The sequence below is a fragment of the Thunnus maccoyii genome, chromosome 3 (assembly GCF_910596095.1).
Source record: "Thunnus maccoyii chromosome 3, fThuMac1.1, whole genome shotgun sequence".
NCBI classification, from domain to species: domain Eukaryota; kingdom Metazoa; phylum Chordata; class Actinopteri; order Scombriformes; family Scombridae; genus Thunnus; species Thunnus maccoyii.
The window spans coordinates 27,683,865-27,711,250 of record NC_056535.1 but is presented as its reverse complement, the minus strand read 5'-3'; the positions used below and the strand labels follow the sequence as shown (position 1 = coordinate 27,711,250).

Here is a 27,386-nt window from a genome sequence, read left to right as displayed (position 1 = left end):
GAAAGATCCTGGGAGATGTCTTACATCTGTGTTAAAAGAAATACATTCCTTAAGGCTGGGGCATGACATTTACTTTTCAGCAGTATAGTGTATATTGTTAAAATGGTGCCAGAAATGGTTTCCAGAAATTGTGTCCTCAGGCTACTTTCCATTTTTTGGAATAAAACAGATTTTGTTTATTGATTTGTGTGGGGTTTTGTCTTCTGTGAACAATACACTTTTAATGAAGAAGAACACTCTGCCACACTGGAGGCAAGTTTTGTTTATTATAATGTAAAACAAGATGGAAAGTAAAGTACAGTGCTATGTTTATAGTGTCTTTACATAATTAACAACACCATCCACAACCTGCCCTGCTGCAGGAAAGGCGAGCCAGCCCTGGTTAAAAAAGTTAATCATGCCGTGAAAACCATCCATCACATGTTGCCAGGTGACATCTTTTTCCAAATCCAGCAGCCGTTTCTTGTAAAGAATCCCATCATCCCTCAGGACATCATATTCACAGGTTAGGATGAAGGTGGGTGGGGTTTTTTGAATAACAGCATCATCTGCCAGTAAAGGTGAGACCTCAGGTTCCAAACCAGCTTTGATCGTGTGATAGACCTCCCCATCATATTCTGGGGTTGGGTGCTCACAGAAGCCCCGTGCGAGGCACTCAGGAGGTAGGTTGGATGGGGAGAGCCACTCCCTGTATTGTGGCCTGAGCTCAGTCGGGACATGGTTCCCTTCTAGCACGTCTTGGCACACAGACATGTCCCCATTGATGTACTGCAGGAAGTAGAACGCCATCCGGCCACGAAACAATATGGGCACAGTATGATTTTGCTGGTATGAGGGCAGGTTGAAATCTGCCATCTGCAGGGCTGGGTAGATGAGGACCTGAGCACAGGGGAATGGCAGATGTCTGTCCTCTTTCCTCGCCAGCCTTTGGCACAGTGCTGTTGCCATGTTAGCCCCTGTGCTGTCCCCTCCGACTGCCACTCTGTGAGGGTCCACGTTGAATTCTGCCTCAGCCACAGACAGGAAGTGACACATTGCTGTCTCACAATCATCCAGCTGGGCAGGGTATCTGTGCTCAGGGGCTAATCGGTACCTAAGAGGGATGAGAGGGAAGACAGAGGGACAATATGTTGTATTCTGGCTATTTAGTAGACATAACAGGTTTTGTGATTTGTGAAAAAAAGGTTAAGTACCCAACAGAAACCACAGTTGTGTCAGACTCCATGGCGATGCGCCGGCAGACTTCATCAACAGAATCTGGTCAGATTTAGCAAGACATCACAATAAAGAGTTTAATAGAAAGCAATTAAGTTATGCAGACAGATTTTTTTTCGTCTATAATATTTATCGCTTTTTCTGTATTCAGACAGCATATCGTCTAGAGAATAAATTAGATTCAGTAAACATTATCTCTTATTCAGAGATGGAAATTATACTACATTAAGGTACAATTGTGTAGTTTACATGAGTATTTCTGTGTTATGAGACTTTCTACTTCTACTCCATTATTTCGCTGCATGGCTCGAGTTGCCTTTATTTAGTACTTACTTTGCACTTACAGGCTTTAAATTTTAAAAAATATATATATGATAATCTTACAAATATGATTCATTGTTTTAGATAAGAGTCCTTTAACTGTATAAAAAGTGAATAGCACCACATGGATGGGAAACACATTAAGAAATATTGTATACACATTGATGCTAAGTCTCGATCCAAATGTGAAGCACAGGATAGACCTGCCCAAAACCAAAATTCAAAACATGGGATTAGAACGGGATTAAGGATCTAAATTACAGTGACACCATTAAATCTTAAATCATTCATGTTGTCTGATTCCATAAAAAGGTTTGTTTACATGTTACATTTTGAAATTTAGCTGGAAAAACAGGCCTACATGTTCAGCTATGATCAGGTGACAAACACAGATGTGTTCACATACTTAAATTATGGTTTTCTATCTATAAATCAAAATAGCGGTGACTGTATATATCTGCCAAATATTCACTGACTATAATTTTGAATGCAGGACTTTTACTTCTAATTGGGTACTTTTTACACTCTGAGGTTTCAACTTTTACTATTTTTTTTTTTTTTTTTAATTATCTTAACTTTTTATACCTATGCTGCCCGACACCCATCCTCCTCCATGGAAATACACAAGACCTCTTCTCAAGCCATCACAGACAGTGGTGGGTTCATAGACTCGCACTGACACCTCAGAAAACTTCAGATCCTTCACTCGCAGGCCTGGGGGAACTGGATTTAAGCGAGTCAGAAAACAGGCCACAAACCATCGGATAAAGCTGACCTGGTGACAAATACCCAGACGGTGTAGGATTCGGCCCTGTTAGGAGAAAAAATCTCAGATTTACCACAAAAGGGAAGCAATGTTAAAAACAAAAATGTGCTCTTGATGGTCAAAGTCAAAGTGAAAGTTATTCTCCCTAAGAAACTGTATTTACTATGACAACATCAAAGCAGGGCAATACTCGACCTTGTCTTTGTTTGCACTTTTGTTACACTTGATTTCTTATCTAAAATTTCTCTGATCTAAGCTTTATCAGTTGCTAGAGGACAAAGAAAGGACAGCCATCTTTGACAAAGGACTAAAGGAAAAGAGGGGACTTTTTTTTTTTTTATCTTGCAGAAGCAGAGCCATTTTCCTTTACACTAAGGAATAAGTTAATTTAATAATAAAATGTAATTATGACAGATATAATAAAGCAATTGTAATTGCAGGAAACATAAAATAATAAGCACCAACAATTCCATTGAAACTGTAGATACTCACCACAATTGCTATGCCAACAAACAAGCCATGAACCATGTGCAGTTTCCCACTATTTGCAACCCCACGAGGAATGTCTGAATTCATCAGCTCAGAGTACACAAGTCCAATTACCAGAAGGAGGAAGGCTGCAACAAGAGCAGCGAAGCCAATTATTAAAATTGCTGTGCCGAGGTCCATGGTGTTGCTAGTCTGCCCTGCTGAAGGTAAGTCATTAGGAGTAAATGTTTTATCTACCTGCTTTCAGCCACCTTCCACCCCTCCCACATCCGCATGCTATGCGTTCTGACCTTGGTTTCACTTAATGACATGTTTGGCTGCCTGTTGCCTAGGAAAAAATAATTATATTCCTCAACATATTTATAGCTGTGTAGTCAAAGTAATTACATGTTTCTCAAAGAAACTTTGGTTGTTTCTCCGTGGAATATTTTCATGGTAATAGAGTAGTCTTTTTAATTACTCATATATTTCCATAGTACCCATTCAGTTGCCTGCCAATCTCTAGCAATATTTTTGCAGATATCTGATGGATGTTCTTTTCTTGTTTCCTTATATGTCCCTGGTGCTGAGGGAAACTGTTGCTTACAGCTGCACTCGACAGAGAGTGGCATTTTCATTGTCTGGTGTCTAAGGGAAGAAAATGTTCAGAGATGCTCCCAGTGAAGGCTGACTGAAAACTCCCTTATCTGAACTTTCCCTACTGATCTGTAGATGGCAGTGATAGCATGAGTATAAATAAACAGTGCCCTCTAAAACATACATTTACATTCTTGCAGTTTATGTGCAGGCTGAACCCATTTGCCACACACGTTAATGTATATCTTCAGACCTTTGTCTTGTTTTTGCAAATCTACTGGCTCGTATTTAATTCCACCTCAGCTGAGAGTACTTTGGTATACTGTTACCTTCCAATGCAGCTTGACTGTGGGTTCACATTTTGTAAATCTCAGAAATTTCCAAGATGAAGACAGCATCTGGAGTCTTGTTATCTTGGAGTTTTTAGCAACCCCAAGAGCCTCTCTGACTTCCCTAAGTAGCTGAGCCCAGCACAAAGCAACCATTGTGAGACTGCTCTTTAAACCCATCCCAGTTGCTGAAAAAGCCCTGCATTCAGCGATACCCAGTAAAAAATCACAGTGCCAGGGCCAAAAATCACAGACTGGAATTTTGTCTGAGGCCCATGAATTCATAAGATTTGTTTAGGAGGTATTCATGCATTTTTCTGTTTGTCACCCTGCCAAGCTTCTGAGACTGGGCTGACCTATTTCCCAAATTGCACTGTCACACACAGAAAGATATAGCTTGCTTCAAAAAATACTGTTACCACAACAAATTGGGTTCAAACAACTGATGTGGCTTTGCACACGAGACCGCTAGGAACATAGGGGCACACTGAATTTTGTGTACCATCAAATCAGCAAAAACATGTTTACTCAGTGAGACTCCTACCACGCTTATTAAACTGAAGACAATATTTGCTGTAATTTATTATATACGCTTCTGACACAGTGGCACACAACATGTATTTTGAGGCTATGAATTTGACTGCAAATTTATCAAAGTCAAAATAGCAAGACTGAGGACAGCCGAGATTCAGTGAACTATATAGGACACATCAGTAGACGTATGTTTCATCATGAGGTTTGAATGAAGGTTGACCGGTGGAAAGGTGACCACTTTAAATCTGACTTTGGTCAGTTTTTGTATATTTTGAAAAAGATTTTGCATATCCGTCTTTCCATCTAACTATTATACTTTGTTCACTTATTTTTGGGGGGTACTATTATGGTTACAATTGACAGGTTTCTCAATTGTTTGTGTGTTTAGTGCTTTGTTGACTTTTTGATTGTTTGCTTATTTGTTTTACTCACTTAATTAATTAGGAGACTGGGGTTAGGATTTGGTGACCGGTCATTTTTATGAAGCCCTTCATTAATTAACCCATCTGATACCTTTACATGTCAGTATTTTGGTTGTTGATTTTGCATTTGTCAGTGAAGCCTGTTTACATTGATTATCTGTACGTTATGTGACGAGGTTAAGTCTGAGTCAATGAATACAACGAAATTAAACTATCCCAGACGAGATTGGGCACCCACCTGGGACGCAGTGGGGCGACCACTGCGGGGCCCCGGACCACAGATTGAGAACCACCGCTGTAGACACATGAAGGGGGTGGGGAAGAGGCAAGTACGCAACCACTCAGGGTAGACGGGCACTGGAGCAAAATATTCATCCCCACTTAACATGTCAATCAGGATTAATGCCCTTATAAACCTCCCCTTAGGTTCATCCAGGTCCTTTCACTAGTGTAGCCCATCGAAGCCAGGGCAGAGGCGGTAATATATAAGGCAGGACAGGACAGGAACACAACACCAAAAGCCCAGCGGTTTCAGTAGCGCACACCACGGAGCGTCGCCTGGACTTGTGTTTCACATTTCTGCGTCTCTAGCAGTGGTTGACATGCGTAATGACTGATCACTCACACATTTCGACTGCCTGATGCATGTCGACTAACATGTCAGAGCTCCTTGAAGTAACACAGTTCGGCATTTTCAATATTTTTTCGCCGGTGGATTATTCATGCAACGCTTTCTGAAGCTGCAGATGAGATTGTTTGCATGCGGATAAATTCGCAGGAGCTCATAAGTCGCTGTTTCTGCACTGTGCTCACTTGTTGGAGGATATCAGTAGTGCACGCAAACTTGCAGCGTAAACATTATACTTATCTGCTGCCCGCGAGCACTTTCCCGAGATGGATTTGAAGAGCGCGTGTCGTATGTTTCTTTTCCCGGTTCAAATGCTCTACTATATAGTCAGAGCAAGTTTGTTTTCGCTGTTACCAAGCAGAAGGAAGGACCTGACCAAGGAGGTGGTATTGATCACCGGTGGGGGACGAGGCATCGGTCGTCACCTGGCGAAAGAGTTTGCCAAGCAGGGGGCCAAAAAGGTAATTTCAGTTTCAACTTGTTGCACCCACATTTTGTCTTCCGCTCCTTCCAAAGCATCAAATTTCACAACAGTTATTTTGCGAGGAATCTGTTTTGACAGTCCATGCTTCTGCAGATATTTGTGTCAAAACCAGCATTAGCAGTGGCAGCCTGAATCCCTCACATACCTTCCTTCTACCTCAGGTAGCCTGGTCAGGTTGTAAACGCTGCCCCAAGTGTATTGTTGTTTCACTGTTACATGAAAGTAGGGATCATGACCTCTGTAGTCTAGTTGGTCCAGTGAGACTAGAGACACTGCCCTCAATTTTGGTTCAAGTATTACACAACAGCTTGGGTCAACCAGAGGGCAGGTCTGGGCAGCCTTTATGGCTGATTGATGTGATTAAGTGCAGTACTGGGCTGACATTCATTCTGCTAAGGTCTAGGGGGGCTATAGTATGACTGACATGTCTAGAAAGTGTATTATCCACACATTTAGGCAATGACTCTGTGTGCCAGTATGTGTGTGGGTGTGTGTATTTTGGAGTGGGGGAGAAATGTGCACAAAGCCACACTGAAACTGCTTCAAAGCCATTCAACCCTGCTATTACCCTATCATAGTTTCTCACAATTTTTTTGAGAAGTCTTTGCACTGTTGTAAATTCTGCCAACATATCACAACACAACAGAGGCTCCGTAATGCTTTTAATAAAAGCCAGATTAGGTTTTGTTTTCAAGCATAGCATGAGGGCATGAGATGCCTTTTTATGGAGTGTATGAAAACCAAAGTGAACCCAGCAAAGAGGAATAGAGATCAACAGATTACATTAACTGAGATTTTTCTGTTGCAAAAGTGGCAATTCTAACCCATTACAGCAACCGCAGTACAGTGTGATCAGATGACAGACTTTAATGAGGTAATAGGTTAAAAAAGGTCAGAAATATGATGAAAAGTATTTTTATTACAAGACTGAGGCTATGATTCATCATCATGTTACCCAGCTGGAAGTTGAGTTGAATTAACATGATGCTAACCAGATTTTGATTAGACTGATAAATTTTAAAAGTAAGGGATCAAATCCAAACATAATTTTATTAATACACTGAGTTGGTCTAATCCATTGGATGTCATGTTTGTATACCCTTAAGTTGGAAATCAGTATTCACGTTGGAAATCAGTTTAAAAATAAATCCTCCAGTCCTGCCTCTTTTTTCAGAGAATCACTCCTCCCATCCAAACCGTACACCGCCCCCCCACCACCCCCACCCTCACCATCCTTCACCCCCTAACAAGGAGCCGTCACTTGGGCCTGAAATGCTCTAGTGGCCATAGACAGTTCCTCATCACTGCAGCTCAGGCTAACCTCTGTTCCCATCATCATTTCCAGCTACAGTTTGTCTACCAATCCAGTGGGTGAACATTACACAGCTGAGTGCCTGATGAGCCGCTGGTGTCCCTTTAGCAGTAATGTGTTAATACAGAGCAGCTCTATTTTTGATCACCTCAGATGGGATTCATCATTACACTTGGACGAAAATGGTGGTAATTTCCCTGCGAGAAAGCACTGAGCGGCCCAGCTGAAAGCTGCGGGTTGTAATTATCTGTACATGTGTGACATGGGCTCCACTTCTCGGATGCTCTCTTAAGGCACAATTTTAGCAGCTTGAAAACATTGCTAAAAGCTCAGTGAAACACTAACTGCCTCCCCCTGTCTTCGAATGCCATCTCCTTGGGGAAAGAACAAGAAAAAAACCGGTGGGTTTTAAAAGCTTTACTTTGCAGCTGCACAACAAAGGATGTCACCATGCTTTTCAGCACCCCATTGTTGGGTATTATCAAGGTGTGAAGGCTTTGAAAACAACACCTGTGGCAATGTGTATGACAATTACTCCCTGCCTAAAGAGATGCTAAAAGGAAATAGGACAGTAATTATGAATAGGGCTAACCTCTATGAACTTGCGCTCACCCCAGTTTGAGCCCCTTTGTGATTGGCAGCCGGAATTTCCTTTTCCTTCTGTTTGGGCTTTGGTGTTTTTACGGTGTGAGGAAGACTAACTACAGCGTTGATGAAAGAATCCGGTGAGAAGGAGAGCTGGGGACTCATGAGGGGAGCCAGGTCTTCTTGTGTGCTGTTAGGGGGGAACTGTTGCAGAACAAAGCTCTGGAACAATAAACGGCATCCAAGTTCAGAGCACAGGGAGAGGGCTTTCAGAACAATCCCTGTAAATAGCGACAACTTTAAACAGCATATTTCTTCAAAGCCTCTTTCCAAGTTTTGTTCAGTACCACAACAACAACTCTAGAAAAAAAAAATGTTTGCAGAAACAGAATTTTGTGTGGTTACCATTACACAAAGAGATCACCACAATGAAGATGAACCAAACCGAGGTACTGACAACAGGTTTGTGTGGGTGTGCGTGGGTGTGTGTTGTGCTGGAGGCGGGAAGCACACCGCTCCCAGCTGGGTATTGCCCTGCAACTGACCTTGCTGTCTCCGCAGTAATTAGACAGCGGCAGGCGACTGCCTCCTGAACTCCTGCTGCCCCCTCTGTGTGCCGCTTCTCTGCTGGTCCATACAATGGGTGTGAAAAGGAGGGTTCATACCCACCCATACATTCAGACCTGAGAGATAAAGTATCACTGTAATTCAGCCGGAGCTACAGTGGACACGGAGACGTACACCTCAGCCAGCATTGAGTGGCATCTGCACTCTCTCTCTCTCTCTCTCAAGGTCTTGCTTCAAGCTCTGCAACATTAATTTGTTGATTAGAGAGCTTTTACTTGCATCATGTATTAATGTTAAGTCTTGTTAGGCATGCCTGGTTAGAACAAGCACTGGTTTATCACTGATTGCGAAGGGAGCTTGTGGAAGATCAATCAAAACTGTTTTCTTACTCATTCTATCTAGATAGCAATTTGGCCAATGCTTGTTTGTTCTGAGGGTCCTGTGTGTTGTGATGGGTGATAAACCTAATGAATTAAATAACATTTTAACAGGAGCGCACAGTTTGAGTGCTGACTTTTAATGAGAGCTGTCGGCTTTGTTTGTAAGGCTCAAATCCTATTAAAAGCTTTCAGTTATTTATCAAGACCTGTCTGCCTTCACTGATTACTCAAATGGGCTTGCAAATGAAGCAAACAAAAAATCCAATCAAAAGCAACTCAAATAAGGGCTGTTGACAGAGGGAGCCAAAACCCTTCTTGCTCCGAAATAAAGGACCCTTACTGCTCCGAAATGGAGAACACATTCCAGACTGTAATCTTTGATGCCCTTACAGCTTTGCACTGTCAATATTTCTATGTTTGGTTTGCCTCTGCCACAATTACCATTGGACAGTTATGGATGCATTAACGCCGCATTTAAAAGAAAACCAATACAGTGAGTTTTAAGGATCATGCCTGTCCAAATTAGCATACTGCAGTTGTCAGTATGTTGTGTTTGGACAAAGTCTGAGTACATTTTAATAGATTGACACAGTCTGAATCTGTCCTGTTACTGCAACATGACAGGTTGTGCAAAAGACAATGTGTGTCCATCTATAACAATGGAACCCGGCATGTGGCAAGGACTCGTGCTTATTTAATCCCCTACGTTTATTCACTGAAAGTACTGTTATTAAGAGTGTTAGCTATTGTAAAGTCCTAAAATTTACTACACCGCAGATTCAATTTTACCATCCACAAGTAGAAAATATGACACATTATGCTACATGTTCACTTAGCCTATTTCCCTTTGTTCACTTCATCTTACATGTCTTTTATATTATGTTTAATAATTTGATCTCTAAGACTAATAAATCAATTCAAATGCTGATCCTGCCAACTCACTATATGGATGTTTACACATAAACATTGGTATAAAACAATGGGAATGACAGGCTGATCCATGGGCTAACATTGGACAGACATGCTCTCTTTTGTGTGTGTATGTATACACACACAGTCTCCCTGTCCCTCAGATACACAAGATCACTTTCCAGAAGACTTTTTGCTCAAATATTAACCTTGGTCACGGGCGACCAGCCAAATCCCACACTGGCGTCCTCAGCACTTCACACACGCACTGTTTTCAGACTCCCTGACCAGAAATGACGGGGCTCATCTGCCCAACAGGCCGTGTAATCTCTTTGAGAATTTGTGTTTGAGAGATGAGGAGGGCTCACCCCCTGATTTCATTACCTTTCCCTGACCCCAAAGACTGACAGATCTAATTGCCCAATCACTAGTCCCCCACCTCCATCCAACCCCATGTTCCCTGCTCAAATGACCGGCCTTCATTTAGTCTCCGGGTGGATGAAGAGACAATTCATTCACACAGCAACCCCCAAGCCTTTAATCTTGCTCAAAAACTATTTGTTGGAGTGAAAATGGCCTCTCTGTTCTCTGAATGAAAAGAGCATTGCTGCTCAAAGATCTCTACAGTTCTACCAGGTCTCCATGCCAGAAAAATTGTGCAAAACATACATAATGTTGTGTTGATGACTGAGCAGTACACTTGAATTAGCATCTGATCTTCTCACAGTCTCAATAAACAATGTTTCTGTCTTTGTTTCTAACCTTTTAAAAAATATTTTTGCTGTCATTTGCTAGGTGATCTTATGGGGCCGAACAGAAAAGTGTCTCAAAGAGACAGCTGAAGAGATCACTCTCTCAGGAACAGAGTGCCACTACTTTCTGTGTGATGTGGCCAATCGGGAAGAAGTTTACAAGCAAGCCAAGGTGGTTAGAGAAAAGGTAAACCAGCTTGATATCTATACACATTTGCTTTTGCACAGAGAGAAATGTCATTTGCACACAGTGAAACACATCATAAAAAACTTCCCTGTGATGCCTCTCTGTCTCCCCTGTATGTATATTGGCTCTGAGCTGCTCTGTTTCCCATCTGGTGTATAGATTATTCTTCAACTGAAATATCTGAATAAGAGCGGGGAATGTTGCTGACAGCTCTGCTGCAGCACAACTGTATCATCTCATGAAAGCAGACAGAAAATGCATATGATCTTTGGCAATGCTAACTTTTTTTTTTTCTCATTATTCTTTTTCATCTCAGGTGGGAGATGTTACGATATTAGTGAACAACGCAGCTGTAGTCCACGGTAAAAGTCTGATGGACAGCGATGACGACGCCCTTCTGAAATCCCAACACATCAACACCATGGGACAGTTCTGGGTAAGACTTGCAGAAATTAAAGCAGAGGAAGTTTGCATGCAGATGTAGGGGAATTCCTCCTAGCAGATTATGCTTGTCATTTTCATAGTTTGATTATAGCATGGCAGTATATACAGTAGGCACCTCCAGACTTGTCAATCATGACTGCTATTATGGCAGGTTAAGTGGGGTATTTCCAAATTGCGTCTCAGTCCCTGAAACATCAGAGGGGTTTTGGAACTCATGGCATTTTTATTTTGAATAGAGATCAAAAGACTGTGTCATATGCAGACAGAAATGCAATTATCAACTAAATGGAAATGGAAATATGATCTGTGGTTACACTGTGGGCCTGTTTCTCCTTTCTGCTCCTCTTTTTGCTCTACTGAATATATTTCACCTTCTTTTTCCACCCTTCTCTCCACCTTGTCTTTATTATATCCTTCATTCTCTCTCGTTTCTTCTCTTGTCTCAGACTACAAAGGCCTTCCTGCCTCGGATGCTGGAGCTGCAGCACGGCCATGTAGTATGCATAAACTCCATCCTGTCCCAGTCTCCTATCCCTGGGGCGATAGACTACTGCACCTCCAAGGCCTCATCACTGGCCTTCATGGAGAGCCTGACGCTGGGCCTGCTGGACTGTCCCGGCGTTGGCTGCACGACAGTGCTTCCCTTCCACACCAATACAGAGATGTTTCAGGGCATGAGAGTCAGGTGAGAAGGCACCCAAAAGTGAGAAGCAAAAGTGAATCCTTCTCACTATTGTTTGCTTATAATCTGTGAATTTAAAGATGTTATGTGTAACAGTTTTTTATCCTTTTAAATTTGCAGTGTATTTTATATGAAAAAACAAAACCATCACTTGGAAGATTAGCTGCTTGTGTTGGCCTCGACACTTGATTTAACATTTTGTGCCATAAAGTCAGATTTTAATGGAAGTCAAATCAAATCATCCTCTTCAGTAAAGCAAAAAGAGATGTGTTGAGTTAGTGTGGTCTAAATTGATTGTTAGAAGTATTTAAATCACAATATCACAAATAAATTATTCAATTTCAAACAATAATAAATGCAACACTGGATAAAAGTACCCCAAACAACAGAGGTACCCTTTGTTAATTTCTGTTGTTCAGCTTATTACAGTAGATTATAATGAAATACTGTGCAAGTGCTGGGAATCTTTAAAGTGGGAGTTTATCACTTTGCAGAACCCTCCTGGTTTTTGTAGATACTCCCCCTCAGTTTTGTAGCTACTAAGAATGTTCTTGGTCAATTCGCCCTAAAATAAAACACAAATCAAAAATAGTGGCACCATAATGACACAAAGAAATAAATTTTGCTTAGTCACTCGGTCATTGATTCATGCATTTGTTGTTAGTCTGTCTGTCCCCTAGTGGCCAGCTTTTAAATATGACACTAAACCTTGATGCTTTAAACCTTTGTAATAGGTGAACTGTGCAAGGTGCTTTGCATTTATGACCCGAATGTTCTTGTTCAGGTGGAAAAAGATATGTTATGTACAGTTTGATGCTCTATGCATGTCTAGCTTGCTAAAGCAAGCCATGTTGGCACTGTAATTTCAAATGTGTCTAAGTGCTGGTTATGAGCAGTGGTGTTTACACCTTGAAACAAATGAAAACCCAAAAACGCACAGAAAATAGGCTCTAGCTCTTCCAGTTTGTCAGCATGGTCACCACTTCATCTCAACACTACTATCTTTTTTTTCATAGATTTCCTCAGCTCTTTCCACCTCTCAAACCTGAAGTAGTTGCCCAGAGGACTGTTGATGCAGTCAGAGCTGACAAGGCTTTTCTCTACCTGCCCTGGACCATGCATGCCCTTGTCATTCTTAAAAGGTAAAAAGTTCACATGAATCATTTGCTCCTTTTTTATCACCATAATTGATGCTAATAATCTATGCTTAACATTCCATTCCTGGTCTTTCTGCTCTTTCTAGCTTCATGCCACAAGTTGCACTTGAAGAAATCCACAAGTTTTCTGGGAGTTATACCTGCATGAACACGTTCAAAGGGAGGACATGAACCTGGACAGAGGTTCAGAGTGAACTCAACAGCTCTGGGTTACAATTAAGGAAATATGGACCTTGCATCATCTGGAAGTGGAGGATGCCCCATGATAGTGTGAAGAGAAATACTTAGGGGACATTTGCAATGTGGTTGCTTCTACAGGTAGAATTATTGGTCCCATTTGTATGTGTGTGTGAGTGTGTGTGCCTGCACATGCATGTTTGTGTGTGCGTGTATCATATGGAGGACTGAGTACCATTCTCACTTTGAACAGAAGCCATGTATAGTTCTGTACCAGTAGTTATTCTGGGAGTTTTTTTGTGACACTTGTTTTAGTCTGTTTTTACGCTTCTTTTTTTATTCTCGTTTTAATGTGTCTTTGAATCAAAACAAGATAATAAAATGGAGTTTTAGAAACGCACTGTGTTTCTTTGTGCATGATGAAAATAGAAAAAGTGAACACTTGGGAGGTACACATTGTTTTGTGTCTGCGTTTTGACTCCCATGGCAGTAAGATAACACCTTTGATTTATTCCAGGCATGAGATCAGTGACTGTGACAGACGATGTTGTCAAAACATAAAACACGCTCGAGGTGGCATGTGTATTCTTGTTTGTTCTCTACTGTCAAAAAATGGTGCAGGGGGATGGTGTAATTCTCTATAAGCATAATGAACTCAAAACAAGTCGGTCAGGACCTCGCCCTTACACGTGCAGAGTGGTCTAACCTCATTCAGTGATGTGAGGACAGGCAGGAGATTTATTCGTCGAGCCCAGGAAGGACAGCAGTCACCTTAAGTTAACTATTATCCGTTATGAAGATTATAATATATCAAATTTGGTGGTGTTAACTGCTACATGTTTGTGTTACTAGGTCATATGTTGTAATTATGATCTTTTTTTCTTGTTTTTTTCTTTTTTAGCAAAACCCCAGGGGCATATGTTCCAGAAAAAAAATGTGAAAATATGAATCTGAGCACATTCCAAGGTTTTAGTACAAAACAGAGGGATGGAGATGTGGAAATTAACAATGAATGAGATTAATCAATGCGGCACAGTCTCATAATTACCGTTTTAATGAGGATATTATTTTAGAACTGGAGAAAGCATGTCTTAAGACTGGAAAGAGCCAAACTTGGTTTATGCATTGCCAAAGATTTACCAAAAAAACAACCCGAAATTGAAATGAACAAAACATCTGTATCCATGGGTCATTTGCAAGGTTTTTCTCATCTAACACTGAGAAAATAATCGTGATATGACCTCATGTAATCTGTCTGAAAACCTGCATGAGTAAAGACAATTTCAACTCCAGTAGAGTAAAATAATAATTCAACATTTGGGAAATATGCTTATTCACTTTGTTGCTAAGAGTTAGATGAGAAGATGGACACCATTCTCATGTTTGTACAATAAATATGAAAGCACAACTAGCAGCCACTTAGCATAATTAGCATAGCAATGACTGGAAAGCAGAGTGAAACAACTAGCCTGGATTTGTCTACAGGTTAAAAAATCTGCCTACCTTTAGAGGTATTGAGAACAGTATTGATCTTCTAACTATCTAACAACTAATAATTAAAGTATAACTTAAAAAAGCTTTGGGGACACAGCAGCACTTTGTTCACTCAACTGTGTCCATGGCAAGGATGTTAAAGATTACAGGTAGATGTTCCATTACTGTGTTGAAATATCTCTGAATTGAAAATTTAGGCCATTAGATCATTCTCAATCAGCAACACAGAATTATAGTTCTTATAATTTATGGAATCCATTGTAACAATTCTGTTGTTGCTTCTCCATGTAATTTCATTGGTATCCACTAATATTTTAGTAACGACATAACATTTCAGACATGTTGACTGAGATTGTATTTATTGAGAATACATAAATAAAGGTACAATTTGATCATAACTTTAATATCATCAACAAGCAAGACATGGCTTCTCATTAATAAAGGATACAGGCAGGCAATTGGAAACAATTTGAATTTTACAGAATAATACTCATTGATGGAAATAAATGGACTGAAACACTGATTTCTTAGCCAAGAGCACAAGTATTTTTTACAACAGTTTCCCATCATGCACATAGTCAGCACCAAGAGCTGCATGTGACTTTGTTTCATAGAATTTTCATGGCTCACACAGTTGACTGCAAGTTGAAAGCAAGTTAGACAGAATTTCTCAATGTCATGGCACAGAAGATTCAGGTTCCCATAATCCTGGACAGACTTGAGTCATCCAAGAAACATTTTCTTTTTATTACCTAATGTGGAACCTTGGGTACGCAACAAACTAGATTAGTCATTAAAGATCCCCTCCAGACATGTTTAATAATAAAAATTATTAGGGATTAAGAGCTAATAAGGTTATGGAATGTTTAGTGCTCTTTTTAACATCACAGATGGCATACAGTGAATCTGATCTTGTTAATGTTTAACATGATGAGCCTCAAAATCTGACCAAATTGAGGTTTATCACAATAAAAGAAGGTAATGCAGTAAAAATGAAAATACAGCACTGAGCTGCACAGTTCTTAACCTCATGTTTAGTCTTAATTTTAATCTTTATGTTATCTAGACTAGTCCACATTTGATTAGGAAAACAATACCATACATTTAGAACTATATAGCTGGGAAGTCCTCAAAACCAGTGTCTTTTTCAAATGAAACAATGTCAATTCACCATTTAGAGTTACCACAGCCTACAATGTTACTGTTGTGTATTGTATCTTGCATGATGTTCTCTCTCCACTAAAAGTTTCAACACCTTATTTTACACCACATGAAATGACAATTAATGTTATTTGACAAGAAAAATGTGTTTCGCTTTCACGCTGCAGTTTGATTAATGCGTTGTCTCGTCATAAAAACAAGTACTGCCTTATCATCACCTGAAATAGAGCATGATCATTTTGTTCTTTTCGTTTGCTTACTGTGATACGCTGATTGTTCCTCCTGAGAGTGTAACTAGTATATTTAGATCAGAGCAAAGAGCAATGTTCAGTGAAAATGCAGTGGAGCGCAAATTTGTGCTTATCCGCAGGCCACGCTGTTTCCTTTCTTGCTGTGAGGTTAATCATGAAGCCAATACTCCAACATGGAACAGAATACAATCAGCATGACAATAAATGCAGATTTTCTGTTAAATATTAAGGATTATGAAAGCAGCCAACATTGAGAAATGTGGAAAACTGAACTCTATGTGGTCTTTGGGTTCTGTAAAACTAACACACACACATACACAAAGAACTTTACCCTCACAGCCTTGAGAGCAATCCTTCAAGCCCTAGTAATAAACATATGAAGGGATATGGAGATCACAGATCCAGACACACAGAGGGGCAGCCCCTATATCTGAGCACAAGTCAAAGCACGCACACATAACCAAAGGCAAACCAATGAGAGGCTGTAAAATTTGGGATAGTGCCTGCCCTTTGGCTGCCAGACAAGGCTCATAAACATTCATTTGAATCCCAGCGAACCATAAGTGCCCTCCTGTGCACTCACGACAGGGCCGCACATTGTGATCAGTAGGTGACCCGCACTGGGCGGGGAGGGGGACAGGCTCTGCTGAGAGTAAACCGGAGCCTCCTTCAAGGGCCTGTTTCTCATTCTCTGAGTGGGCTGTTGCGAAAGCAGAGGGAGACGAAGCATGTTGGGATGGAACTAGGTCGAGGAGGCATGTAGTGCACGTATGCTGGAAGAGGAGGGCTAAAATGGTTTGAAATCTCTCGGGGCAGGTTCAGAGCAAGGTTAGCCAAATACTGAATAAATCAAAGGGGGCTTGGAAAGCTTTTTCCCTGCTGAAGACACTTAGCTCCAGGGTGACTGACCAGGCGCAGGTGGAAGCAGAGGATTTTAGGTTTGGTCACATGGGGAGAAAACGGAGAGCATTGCTGTCTCAGCTGTGACCACACTCCCAGGTGTCTCTGTTGGACATTTCAGTTTTATATGGGATTATACAAGCATTTTTCTCTTTCTCCCTGTGTTGCTAATTTGAAAAGACTAAGCAGTGATTTGAATCATCACCTTTGATATCGACCACAAATATGTTTATGCTAGTTTAATTTAATGTTTATCAGTCATCATTACCCCTTACTGCACCTTTGTTATTGAACGCACCAGAATTCTGCTCTTCTATACTTGAAAAGTGAGCGACAAGCCTAAGTGTATTGTTCCTATATGCTGTCCAAGTATTTGTAATCCCAACACAGGGGTTTGGAAAGTCGGCCTCCTATGATATGATACAAATAGATCAATTCTAATACAAATAGTATTTAGTCTCCTTAGAATCTCACTTTTCCTTTCAATAACTTTATAGTTACAGCAATAATTCTCTTCAACTGGAAAAACAACACAATCCAAATGAAATTCAGATGACCTCAAATTCAAAATCACACCAAAAATCAGTTGACCCACACTTACCAAGCACACACACAAGCTGGCAGATATTTAAAAAAAAAAAAAAACACTGCAGGCCTGATTCAACGCTTAGGAGCAGAGAGACCCAAAATTTGGCCGTGTCAATGAAGAGATCAACTAAATAAAACTGTTGTACCTTGGTTTAAGAGGTCTGAGTCCAATTTGCAGCTTATACCAGTCTCACGTTCTCCGGTGAAGAACAAGATGGCAAGCAGCTGTCCAAAGACGACGTGGTCCGTCCCATGTAGTCAAAAGTCAAAGGAACTGAGCGTTGACTTGGTAGCTCGTAGCGCTATCTGGTAAATCTTCAGGGTTTCCACGTCGGAAATGATGAATTAAAGCCTATAGCGTAAACTGAGTTAGCTATACAGTGAGTAGGTGTCCATTCACTTTGCTAATGAAGGCTAACAAAATACACTCAGTTGGCTAATGAGCTAATATACAGACGTGAACAACTGGAAAAAAAACTTAGAATAGAAATGTCTTCAGCTGCTCATATGTAGAATGAGTATCCTGGAAAAGACTGTTGAGTAGATAATCTAAGATATTCTACATACTTGTTTGTACACACTTAGTACACTTTGCGACTTAGTCCGTCAAGTCACCCAACTTATGGGGCTGTGTCCACCAAAGCATTTTTTCCCAGCTGAAAACACCAGGCGCTCCTCTGAAAACACCCAGTTTGAGAGTGCTTTGGAGGCACAGCGTTTTTTCAGCTGAGATACTTTAGTTGCTATGATACAGAATATCTGCGAAAGTATGGTTAATTTATGTGTTGCAAGTACCTAATTTGGCAGATAGTTTATGTTAGGATGGACCCGCCGGTCTATGTGGGTTCATGAGATTTTGGGGGTGAGGAAACATCTTGAATACCATCGTTTGGTTCAAGAGCTGAAGTTGGACGGAGCCCAAAAATTTGGGTAATGTCCATTGTTGTCATTGTTCAGCACTTGTATATGTAGGATGTGACAATTGGTCTTTGTGATATTTCTCCCGCCCATCTTCCACTGTGATTGGATGGCTAGGAAAAATGGCGACAGTGATGAGTGCAGCGCTTTACCCAAAGTTGAATATTTTTCAACTCTCAGCAACCAGAAAAAAAGGGTTAAAAGATGCAGCACTCAGTGCAGAATAGACGCGCAGTGCCTCGTCACGCTGCTGGTGTTTGTAGCATAGTGTAAATACGCAGCACTCCCATTGCAAACAATTAAAAAAACATGCTGGCCTAAGGAAAAAAAGGCTTTGGCGGACACAGCCCCTAACTCACGCTCTTCCTTCTTCTCTCTCTTTCTCTCTCTCTTCCCACACATCTCTGTGATCCAACCCACCTCAACCAATAAATGACCATTATTAAACTTATTCTCGAATACCACTTCATCTTACTACCATGAACTCTTCACAGTTAAACATAATATTTATAACTATACATATGTATCTTTTTTTAACTTATTTATTCCACTGCACCTTTTAATCTTTCATGAAATAGCTTTTTTTAACCATATTTATGATGTATCTTTTAACCTGGTTACATCCTCCACCTTCTAAATGTCTGGTGTTCTCATCAGACCTAATGAACTAATCTTACACAAACCAACAATGTGAAGGGTATAGTATAAACAGACTTACTCTAGCTTTTCTCAGTCTTTATGGTAACACCTTTGTGTACAACAGTAAGAAGTTGATCTCTAGCCTTTCCTGGCTCATCATAAGTAAATCTCACAACTGATTTCACTGATCTTGCTTGCTTTGGAGTCACTTTTATGTTAGGACTGCTGGACTGTTGCCTGTCATTTTATTCACCTGAAACACTCAGGCTCTAAATCAGTCTCAGGGACAGCATCAGGATCATGGTCTTCCAGAGGAAGGTTCACTCCCTCTGGGAGACTGTCATTCAATGAGATGCAGGCTTCTGTCTGCTCTGGCCTGTCTGTATTGGTCTCATCCCTTCTTTGAATTATCTTCTCCAGATATGTTCTGCATGGCCTATATGTACAGTCACACTCAAGATCAGAAGACTCAGTTGATGTCCCACACTCTATTTGTTCTGAGTGGTCTGCTATGGCTCTCTTATGCCTATTATGAACATTCACTTGATCTTCTGGTCTGGTCTGCACATCTTCAGTGTTTGATCAATCAAGCAATTGATCCCATCTGGCTCCAAATGGGTTCCATTCATCCAGATGGACATTACTTTTTTCAGTTTCCTCCCACACTGGGTAGGGAAATATCCTTTAGTGAGGTCATTCAAGAGACAGACATTGGATGAGTAGTTGGGATAAATTGCAGATAATACCCACAAAATCTTGAAAAGGGATGGAAGGTCTTCAGGTTGGTGGGCTTGGGCCATGTAGTAACGGCCTAGATCTTTGCTGGGTTTGTGACACCCTCAGTTGACAATATATTGACCTTTGTTTGACAGAAATGACATTTATCAGGTGAAATCTTGAACTCTACTTGAGTCTGTCTTCATGTTCATTCAGTGTCTTTCAATCAGATCATCCAGATAGACGAGTACTTGGAGCACTTTGTAAAGTCGTGGGTGTTCCTGTGATGCCTTGTGGCATCCTCTCATATTAGTAAAATCCTAGAGGACAAATGAAAGCACATATGGACTTTAAGACTCTTTGATACTGCATGCAGCTAACAACTTCTGGATATGATGCTGCACATCGTCAATATCCACAGGAGCGATGTGTCTGGAGTGTTCATGAAATGGTTGCAGGTCTGACAGGCAAATAGTGTGCTCCACTCCTTTTGCTAGTCCCACATCCAGATCATGTAGAGAGAAGACATCTGCTGTTCCAGACAACCTCTGACGAAGCCTTGTCTTCCACTCTTCCAGAACGGGTGACTCCCAAAAGTTAATCGATTTGGCATTCAATTCCTCAGACACTGGCTGCTGTTTTGACACTGCTGTAACATCATCAGTAATACACAGTCAACCTAAAACAGTGCCAGCTGCTACAGTTGCATCTTTCAGCAATTCATACTGGACCAGAACAATGAACTGATTAGCATCCACAGCACTGCTTGGTATCACCATGGGCTGCAACAGCAAACCCACAGGAAGAGGGTTTGTAGTAGAGGCTTCAACCATCAAGATTTCATTAGGCAGTGGCTGCTCTAGCACAGCTTTGCAAATTACTTTACAGCTGCTTCCCGCAGATAGCTGCAGGGACCCAGTGCCCTTCCACGTCACACACCCTACTGTGTATCCCTAAGGTGTGAGCCATGGACACTCCAGATGTATCTTCACACAGCTGAGCCAACCACTTAGGAAGACTGGCTTTGGCACTGGTGCCTATAATCACAGGTGTCTGATCTTGACCTGGTGGGTCAGGACATACCATTTTGTCGCACTGCATTTGGACAGTCAGCTTTCTCTGTGAAAGCCACAACTCAGTGGGATGTCCTATCTAATGATATGAAGAGCTGCAGTTCCATCAGTACACTCAAAACCAAATTTAAAAAATCTGCTAAAAACTACTCAGCTCTGTAACCACTGAATCTAAATTTCATCTCATGGTCTTCTCATGAACGCCAATAATCTTGCTTTTAATTTGACAAGCTTACATTATTAATCTCTAGTTGACATTGCGGGTGTATGTGATGTGCTATTGTGTGTAGCTTTGTATTTTGTAGACTGTGTCCTGTGTGTTTTTGCTTTGTGCTGTTTGTTATTGTGCTGTTATATGTTTTAATTGTGAGGGACTGCAGATGAAAATTAGTTTGAGCTAACTCTGGTGCAGTACATCAGATGTCAACATTTATGTTTAAAACTGTACATTGTCCCAATAAATACAATACAATGAATCAAAGCTAGAACTGGCATAGTGGTTGGTGCCCCTGCCACTTACTACGGAAACTCTGTCTACCACTACAAAGCCAAGATATTGATAACTCGAGTCACCCAAACCCCAGATGTCCAGTCTACTCACAGGATGAATAGGAGTATCTGACAGATATCTCTTGTACCAGGATTCAAACATTATTCTAACCCGTGAACCGCTGTCCAACAGTGCATCACATTCACTTTCAGTGGTTCCAAGGATGGCAGTCCTATTAAGCCTTCTGGTATGCCAACGGGCTCAAACATGTCCACTGCACTTTTCATAATTATACAAGCCATTTCCTTTAGTGCAACATCACCAATAAGCTGTGGGTTGTTAGTTTTGGCTTTTTTGAGTGTTTGGATAAGCTTCTGAATTACTTTGTTTTGATTCTCAGGATTCCTGCATTTTCCTGCAATGTGTCAATTTCCCCACAATAGTAACAGAAGTATTCTTCTGAATCAGTCAAGGGTCTGTTTGGAGTGTTTACAGTCATCACAGTTGGTGTTGTTCCAGCCTGGTGTGAAATTTTTGAGTTTTTGTTATAATTGTTTCACTTGTTTTTTTAGGGCCACTACTTCAGGATCCAAACTAGTCTCTGTGGCTGGTCCTGTGCTAATTGGCAGTTTTTCATTCCTCTCCTCAGTGTCTGGATGAGGATGTGTGGCATGTGCTCCAAACATTGATTTTACTTCCTTAATTTCAGCTCTCAGACATTGTATCTGTGACTGTTTGTTTTCCACCTGAAGCTTTGCATGTGTGCACTGATTAGTTTAATTTTGCTCTGGAAAATTCATATTCCTCCTCTGTGCAAATTTCACTCAGTAGTTCAAGGCAGGTTGGAGGGTTGCCCCCCCCCCCTTTCTCTCAATCACAGTTGAAATAACATCAGGTCAGCATTTACTACACCTTAAGAAAGTTGCTCGATCCGGGCTCAATCCATACTACTGGCTGGGAGGCCACCTCTTTGTACTACTTTTGACAGACAACGCTCCAGTCTCCTCAGTAAATCAGACAGTTTTTCCCCAGGATGTTGCTGCTATAGTCTGAAAGCAAAATACAAATCATCTCCCAACTCTGCCAGTCCAAAGGTGCTTTCGAGCGCCTCTAAGCAATTTTCTGGGATAACGTCAGGGTCAGACAAGTACACTGTTTTTATCACCTCTAATGCTGGCCCCTTTAAGCTTTCCATTATTCTTCTCCTTTATCTTCTGAGGAGCCATTTCTCTCTTCAACCATCAGGTACGCTTGCTCCAACCATTGGTCGAATTGTTCGTCCCCCACTGGAGTGGGCACAGTACCTGAAAAGATTCATCTCCACTACAAATGTACCAACATATTGACATATATTCATATATTCATATATCATTGAGTTTCACACACATACATACATTCACACACACACACACACACACACACACACACACACACACCCTAAGAGAGAGAAAGAGCAAGAAAGACTTTCCTTCAGCCTGTAATAGAGCACTCAGTACCTGAACTTTCAGCTACAATGAAGATTGGCCATGCTGTCAGTCCTTGTGGTGGTAGCACTTCTGCCGGAACACTTGAATCAGACACTTTTTCTCTGCACTCGGAAAGCATTAGTGCTCCACTTGACGTTTCACTTAACAATGTCTGGGTTCTCAGGGACAGTCGTCAGTAATGCGTGGCTTTCATCCATCGCCTCTCCTCGACACCAGTTCTTCAACATGTTTACAAACATAGAATGACTTTGCATGTTTCCTGTATTGTACTATAAACTGCTATGCTCACTAAATTATCTACCCAACCCAAGACGCATCCTATCCCAGCGGTGCCTCCATTTTAAATAAAAGTGTTGTACCTTGGTTTAACAGTTCTGAGTCCAATCTGCAATTTATACTAGTCTCACGTTCTCCGGTGAAGAACAAGATGGCAAGCAGGTGTCCAAAGATGGCATGGTCTGTCGCATGTAGTCAAAGGAACTCTGAGCTTTGACTTGGTAGCTCGTAGCGCTATCTGGTAAATCTTCAGGGTTTCCATGTCGGAAATGATGAATTAAAGCCTATAGTGTAAGCTGAGTTAGCTACACAGTGGCTAGGAGTCCATTCAGTTTGCTAATGAATGCTAACAAAATACACTTGGTTGGCTAATGTACAACTGTATAACAAACTTCAAATAAAAATGTCTTCAGCTGTTCGTATGTAGAATGAGTATCGTGGTAAAGACTGTCAATCAGATAATCTGAGACACCAACTACATACTTGTTCGCACAAACTTTGCGATTTAGTCAAACAACCCAACTTAACTTATGCTCCTCCTTCCTCTCACTTTCTTCCCACACATCTCTGTGATACCCCACCTCAACCAATGAATGACCAGTATTAAACTTATTCTTGAATACAACTTTCTCTTGCTAACATGAAGTCTTTACAGTTAAACAGAATATTTATAATTATACAGCTGTATCTTTTTTAACTTATTTATTCCACTTGCACCTTTTAATCTTTTTATGAAATCACTTTTTTAACCATATTTATGATGTATCCTTTAACCTGGTTACAATATTGCAGGTGCCTGGATCTGGGGTCCATTTGTCTTGTTGTGCAGTGATGCTGAATGCATGTAAAACCTCAGCCAGTGGTGCAGGATTCTGTCGTTATTCACATCACACACACTTACAGATTCTGTGACTCCCAGTTCACAGTGACTTTGAAGCTTAGTATGGCTCTGCTGCATATGATAAATGTGATCACAAAACACTTTATATCCATTTTCACTTCACATTTATTTGATCTATTCAAAATATACAGTAGGTGTTTACTACTAACCTTTACAAATACCATAATTTCAATTTTATGGAACAGTAAAGCTCCTAATAGATATTCCCCTGCTTTGCACCAACATACTACAGACAGGAGCTATCAGAAACTGGCTATATGAGCAGCAGACTATTACCTGTAATAAACCCCATAAGTCTGCATCCTTTGTGGACCAGTAGACACCGCCCGAAGCGAGTAGCTGAACGAGCCTGAAGCCAGGGGCAATGAGAAGTTAGTGGAACGGAGTTCAGCAAGGTGTTATTTGTTACAATGCCTTATCCACTTTCTCTGAACAACGCTGTTAGCCCTCTCGCCAGTTTGTTGCTGAGTTCATCCATCACAGGGTAGATAGTATGATAAAAAGGCTCAGCCCTAACCCACAGCAAGGGGCCAGCCGTGACGCCTCAGTTGACCTGTCAAACTGTAAGAGTTATTATACACTGTGGTGTTAAAGGTCAAAGGGAGCAGCAAGCTCAGAGGGTGTCAGTCCTCAAAACACACACACAGAGACAAACAGAACTCAGTAGATAAATGTAGGGAAATAGGGTCAATCCATAAATGAATGACTATATACAGTTAGAGATCAGACTCAGAAAGACATGTGAAGTATTAAACAGATGCTACTTTCTGCAGCATCTATTTGATACTGTTATCACGTTCATATGGGCAATTCCAGGCAGCAAATATGGCAAGATGATTTTGAAGCAAATAAATTGAAGCATTTTCAGCTTGTTTAATGCTACCATGAAATATTCAATCACTTCAGCCACAGTTGGCTATTTAAGGAATGCAGCCTTTACAGGTAGATGCGTCATACATATGCATTAGGTGGATGGGGGTGTAGTTCTACAACACAAGGTCAAACACTTGGTAGTTGGGGCATAACTCTCCATAAATTCTATTCATCACTGGCTGCCAGCCATATCTACTCTGTCCTTTCTCCACAGCGTGCAGAGAGGCACTGAATATCTATATGGTGATCTTTGTGGACTTGGAGGCTTTGGAGATACACAGAAAACTTTGTCTCTGCTATCACCTGTTGTTCATTAAGGTTTGTTTCTGGAACATCATACCATGCCAACAAATATGATTAGGAACAACACCAGATCAGGGCGACACAGCATACGATTCAGCTGACAAGACCAAAGTGAGAAAAATTATAAAAGTGGCTCATTTTTAGATATTTTGTTTAAATAATGGTCTTGTTTTGGTGCAGCAGTTTGCAATTTTGATATAAAAATGCCACACAGACATAACTGCGGTTACTGCTCCTACCACATATTTCAAAAGGAGAGAAGTCACACCTTCACTTCTCATCCTTCTGAGCTCCCATATGACATTAAATAATCCCTCTGGGTCATTCACCTACACTGTGAACCCAAGAGAGTTCTGTTTCACATGTGGTTTCCAGTGTTCTGCTTTTTGAACACTGACAGTTAACAGGGAGAAAGTGGGAGGTAAGCGCCGAGGGACAAACAAAGCAAAGTAAAGCCTGCTTTTCAGTGCGAGCAGAAGGCAAATACTCAAAGGGGAAGGGTGTGGGAGGGTGAAACACAGTTCACATTGCGCGGATGGGCTCAGGATATTTATAAAGCCCACCAGGCATCACGTCAGGAGAGCTCTGCTGAAAAATGTTGTTCCCAGATGGACCGCCTCAGCCAGATTTATTTATTACAGAGCAGCTTCCTCATAGATTACGCAACAGTGTCGCAGCACAAGTGAACTCTGTGGCTTGGTGTCTGTTGCCAGCAGCCTGCCTTGCTCAAGGTGAATCAGATGAGGGTCAGATGGAGGGCACGTCCTCCCAGCCCTCACATCTGAAGTACAGAGCAGATACCAAAAGGTTATACAACCTTTTCAACATGCCATTGCACTCACCATGACAAAGGGAGACATGAGCACATGAGATGTGCACATCAGACTCTTACTAAACCGCAGAAATACTGATAAGACTGACAGGAATAAAAATAGATTAAATATCAAGCATATTTTCTTGGCTTATGTAAAATTGTTGACAGTTCAGACAATTTTAGACTTCTTTTGGCACAGAAGCTCTCGATCTATCACAGGGCTATATTACACAAACAAAGGCCTCCCAAGCCCAGAGCCTGCATGCAAGTCACATGACCAGAGTTGGCGGCCTCTGTGAACTACACCTGAACTTAGCTAAATGGAAACAGACCAAACACATAGTGTGCGTCAGGATGAAAGCATCCCTCTGGAGAGTTGTTACTGAGGGTTTTGAGGAGAGGATGTGGGTTATCAAGCAGCGCTGGAGAGCTGAAAGGCACTTTTCTAAACGATTGAGTCAGCATGGGGCTTAGTTATATGTCTGAACAAAAATCACACTCAAAAAACTCACATCACAGGAGTACAATTCTCACCTCATTCTTAGCTTTATTAAATGGAACCTGCACATTTGCCACAGAGGTCCAAGACATATGGGTCCCTCATGAATTTTTTTAGATGTTTTTTCCATGCATACAGCTTTCAGATCTGAATCTCAGGCAAAATACTCTTAAAGAGGTGGTTTTGTGGAAAACAGGAAAAGTGAGCTTTGGGATAGATTAGGGTGATGGTGGGGGCCCTCCTGTGCAGTAAAGTTACTCAATTCTATCTCCTCTGCCTTTTTAAGTTATTTGAAATTTGAAATTCATGGCTCAAGAGCGAGCGGTGTTGAGGCAGAACTTGTTACTACTTCACATCAGAAAGTCAAATCAAATATAAAGGAAGCTTTAGGATGAGCCCACCGCTGCCCAGAACCACACTGAGTGCGTATATAACTTCTGTAGTCGGAGTTTGCATCGCATGACGGACAAAGCAGGATGCTAGAAGTGTTGCTGGTTGTTCAGCTGCTAAAAAGTCCTTACAGCTTTCCAGAGGATGGAAATTTATGTCAGGAATGGCTGAAATTTATTTTTGAACATCCTCCCACTGTTATCGGTAAATGGTTGTGCATGTGTTGCGCACATATTAGCAGACACTCAGTATGCTGCAGGATTCTCTACTTTTTCGTCTTTAATCTGTGGATGAAGTTTTTAAACAAGCACACTCGTTAACATAATTTCTTTCTGTTACTCAGCTACAGGAATATAATATATCTGTGCTAATGCTAAGCTAGCGACCTCTGGCTACATTTGTAAAAATGACTTTTACTTTGTGAGGAAACTTAGACACAATCTTACCGTTCTGAAACGTCCTTTTGAAATCTCAACTGTGCAACAGCAGGTTCTTCATCTTCATTCAGGATCAGAGTCCAGTTAACAGACCACGACGCATTCTTACGTTTCCAGCTGCAGCCATTACTCCAGGTAAAGATGTGGCATAAGGGAACTTGCATTATTCATTAAGATGTATTCCAATTGGCTGGAAGTGAAGGTGGGAGCCACACCTCCAGCCAATCGGAGTAAGCGATCATTAATAATGCAGATTTTA

At 41.1% G+C, this 27,386-nt stretch overlaps 2 protein-coding genes across 8 annotated transcripts; one reads left to right on the top strand and one right to left on the bottom strand.

Moving 5' to 3' along the window:
• Nucleotides 1-246: 246 nt before the first annotated feature.
• aadacl4 (arylacetamide deacetylase-like 4) lies at nt 247-27,224 on the bottom strand. 7 transcript variants are annotated; one of them, XM_042406961.1, is made up of 5 exons: nt 27,137-27,224; nt 2,795-2,919; nt 2,122-2,347; nt 1,194-1,257; nt 247-1,093 (listed from the first exon to the last, which is right to left on the bottom strand). In XM_042406961.1, exons 2-5 carry the CDS (start codon nt 2,876-2,878, stop codon nt 310-312), a joined length of 1,158 nt encoding a protein of 385 aa, XP_042262895.1. In that variant the 5' UTR covers nt 2,879-2,919; nt 27,137-27,224; the 3' UTR covers nt 247-309. The 7 variants fall into 7 exon arrangements, with proteins under 7 accessions (XP_042262895.1, XP_042262894.1, XP_042262892.1 ...); XM_042406960.1 differs by lacking the exon at nt 27,137-27,224 and adding an exon at nt 5,910-6,085; XM_042406958.1 differs by lacking the exon at nt 27,137-27,224 and adding an exon at nt 3,029-4,884.
• Nucleotides 5,112-13,312, top strand: dhrs3b (dehydrogenase/reductase (SDR family) member 3b). The gene is made up of 6 exons (XM_042406962.1): nt 5,112-5,741; nt 10,313-10,456; nt 10,773-10,892; nt 11,347-11,585; nt 12,599-12,724; nt 12,826-13,312. Exons 1-6 carry the CDS (start codon nt 5,547-5,549, stop codon nt 12,908-12,910), a joined length of 909 nt encoding a protein of 302 aa, XP_042262896.1. The 5' UTR covers nt 5,112-5,546; the 3' UTR covers nt 12,911-13,312.
• Nucleotides 27,225-27,386: the final 162 nt, after the last annotated feature.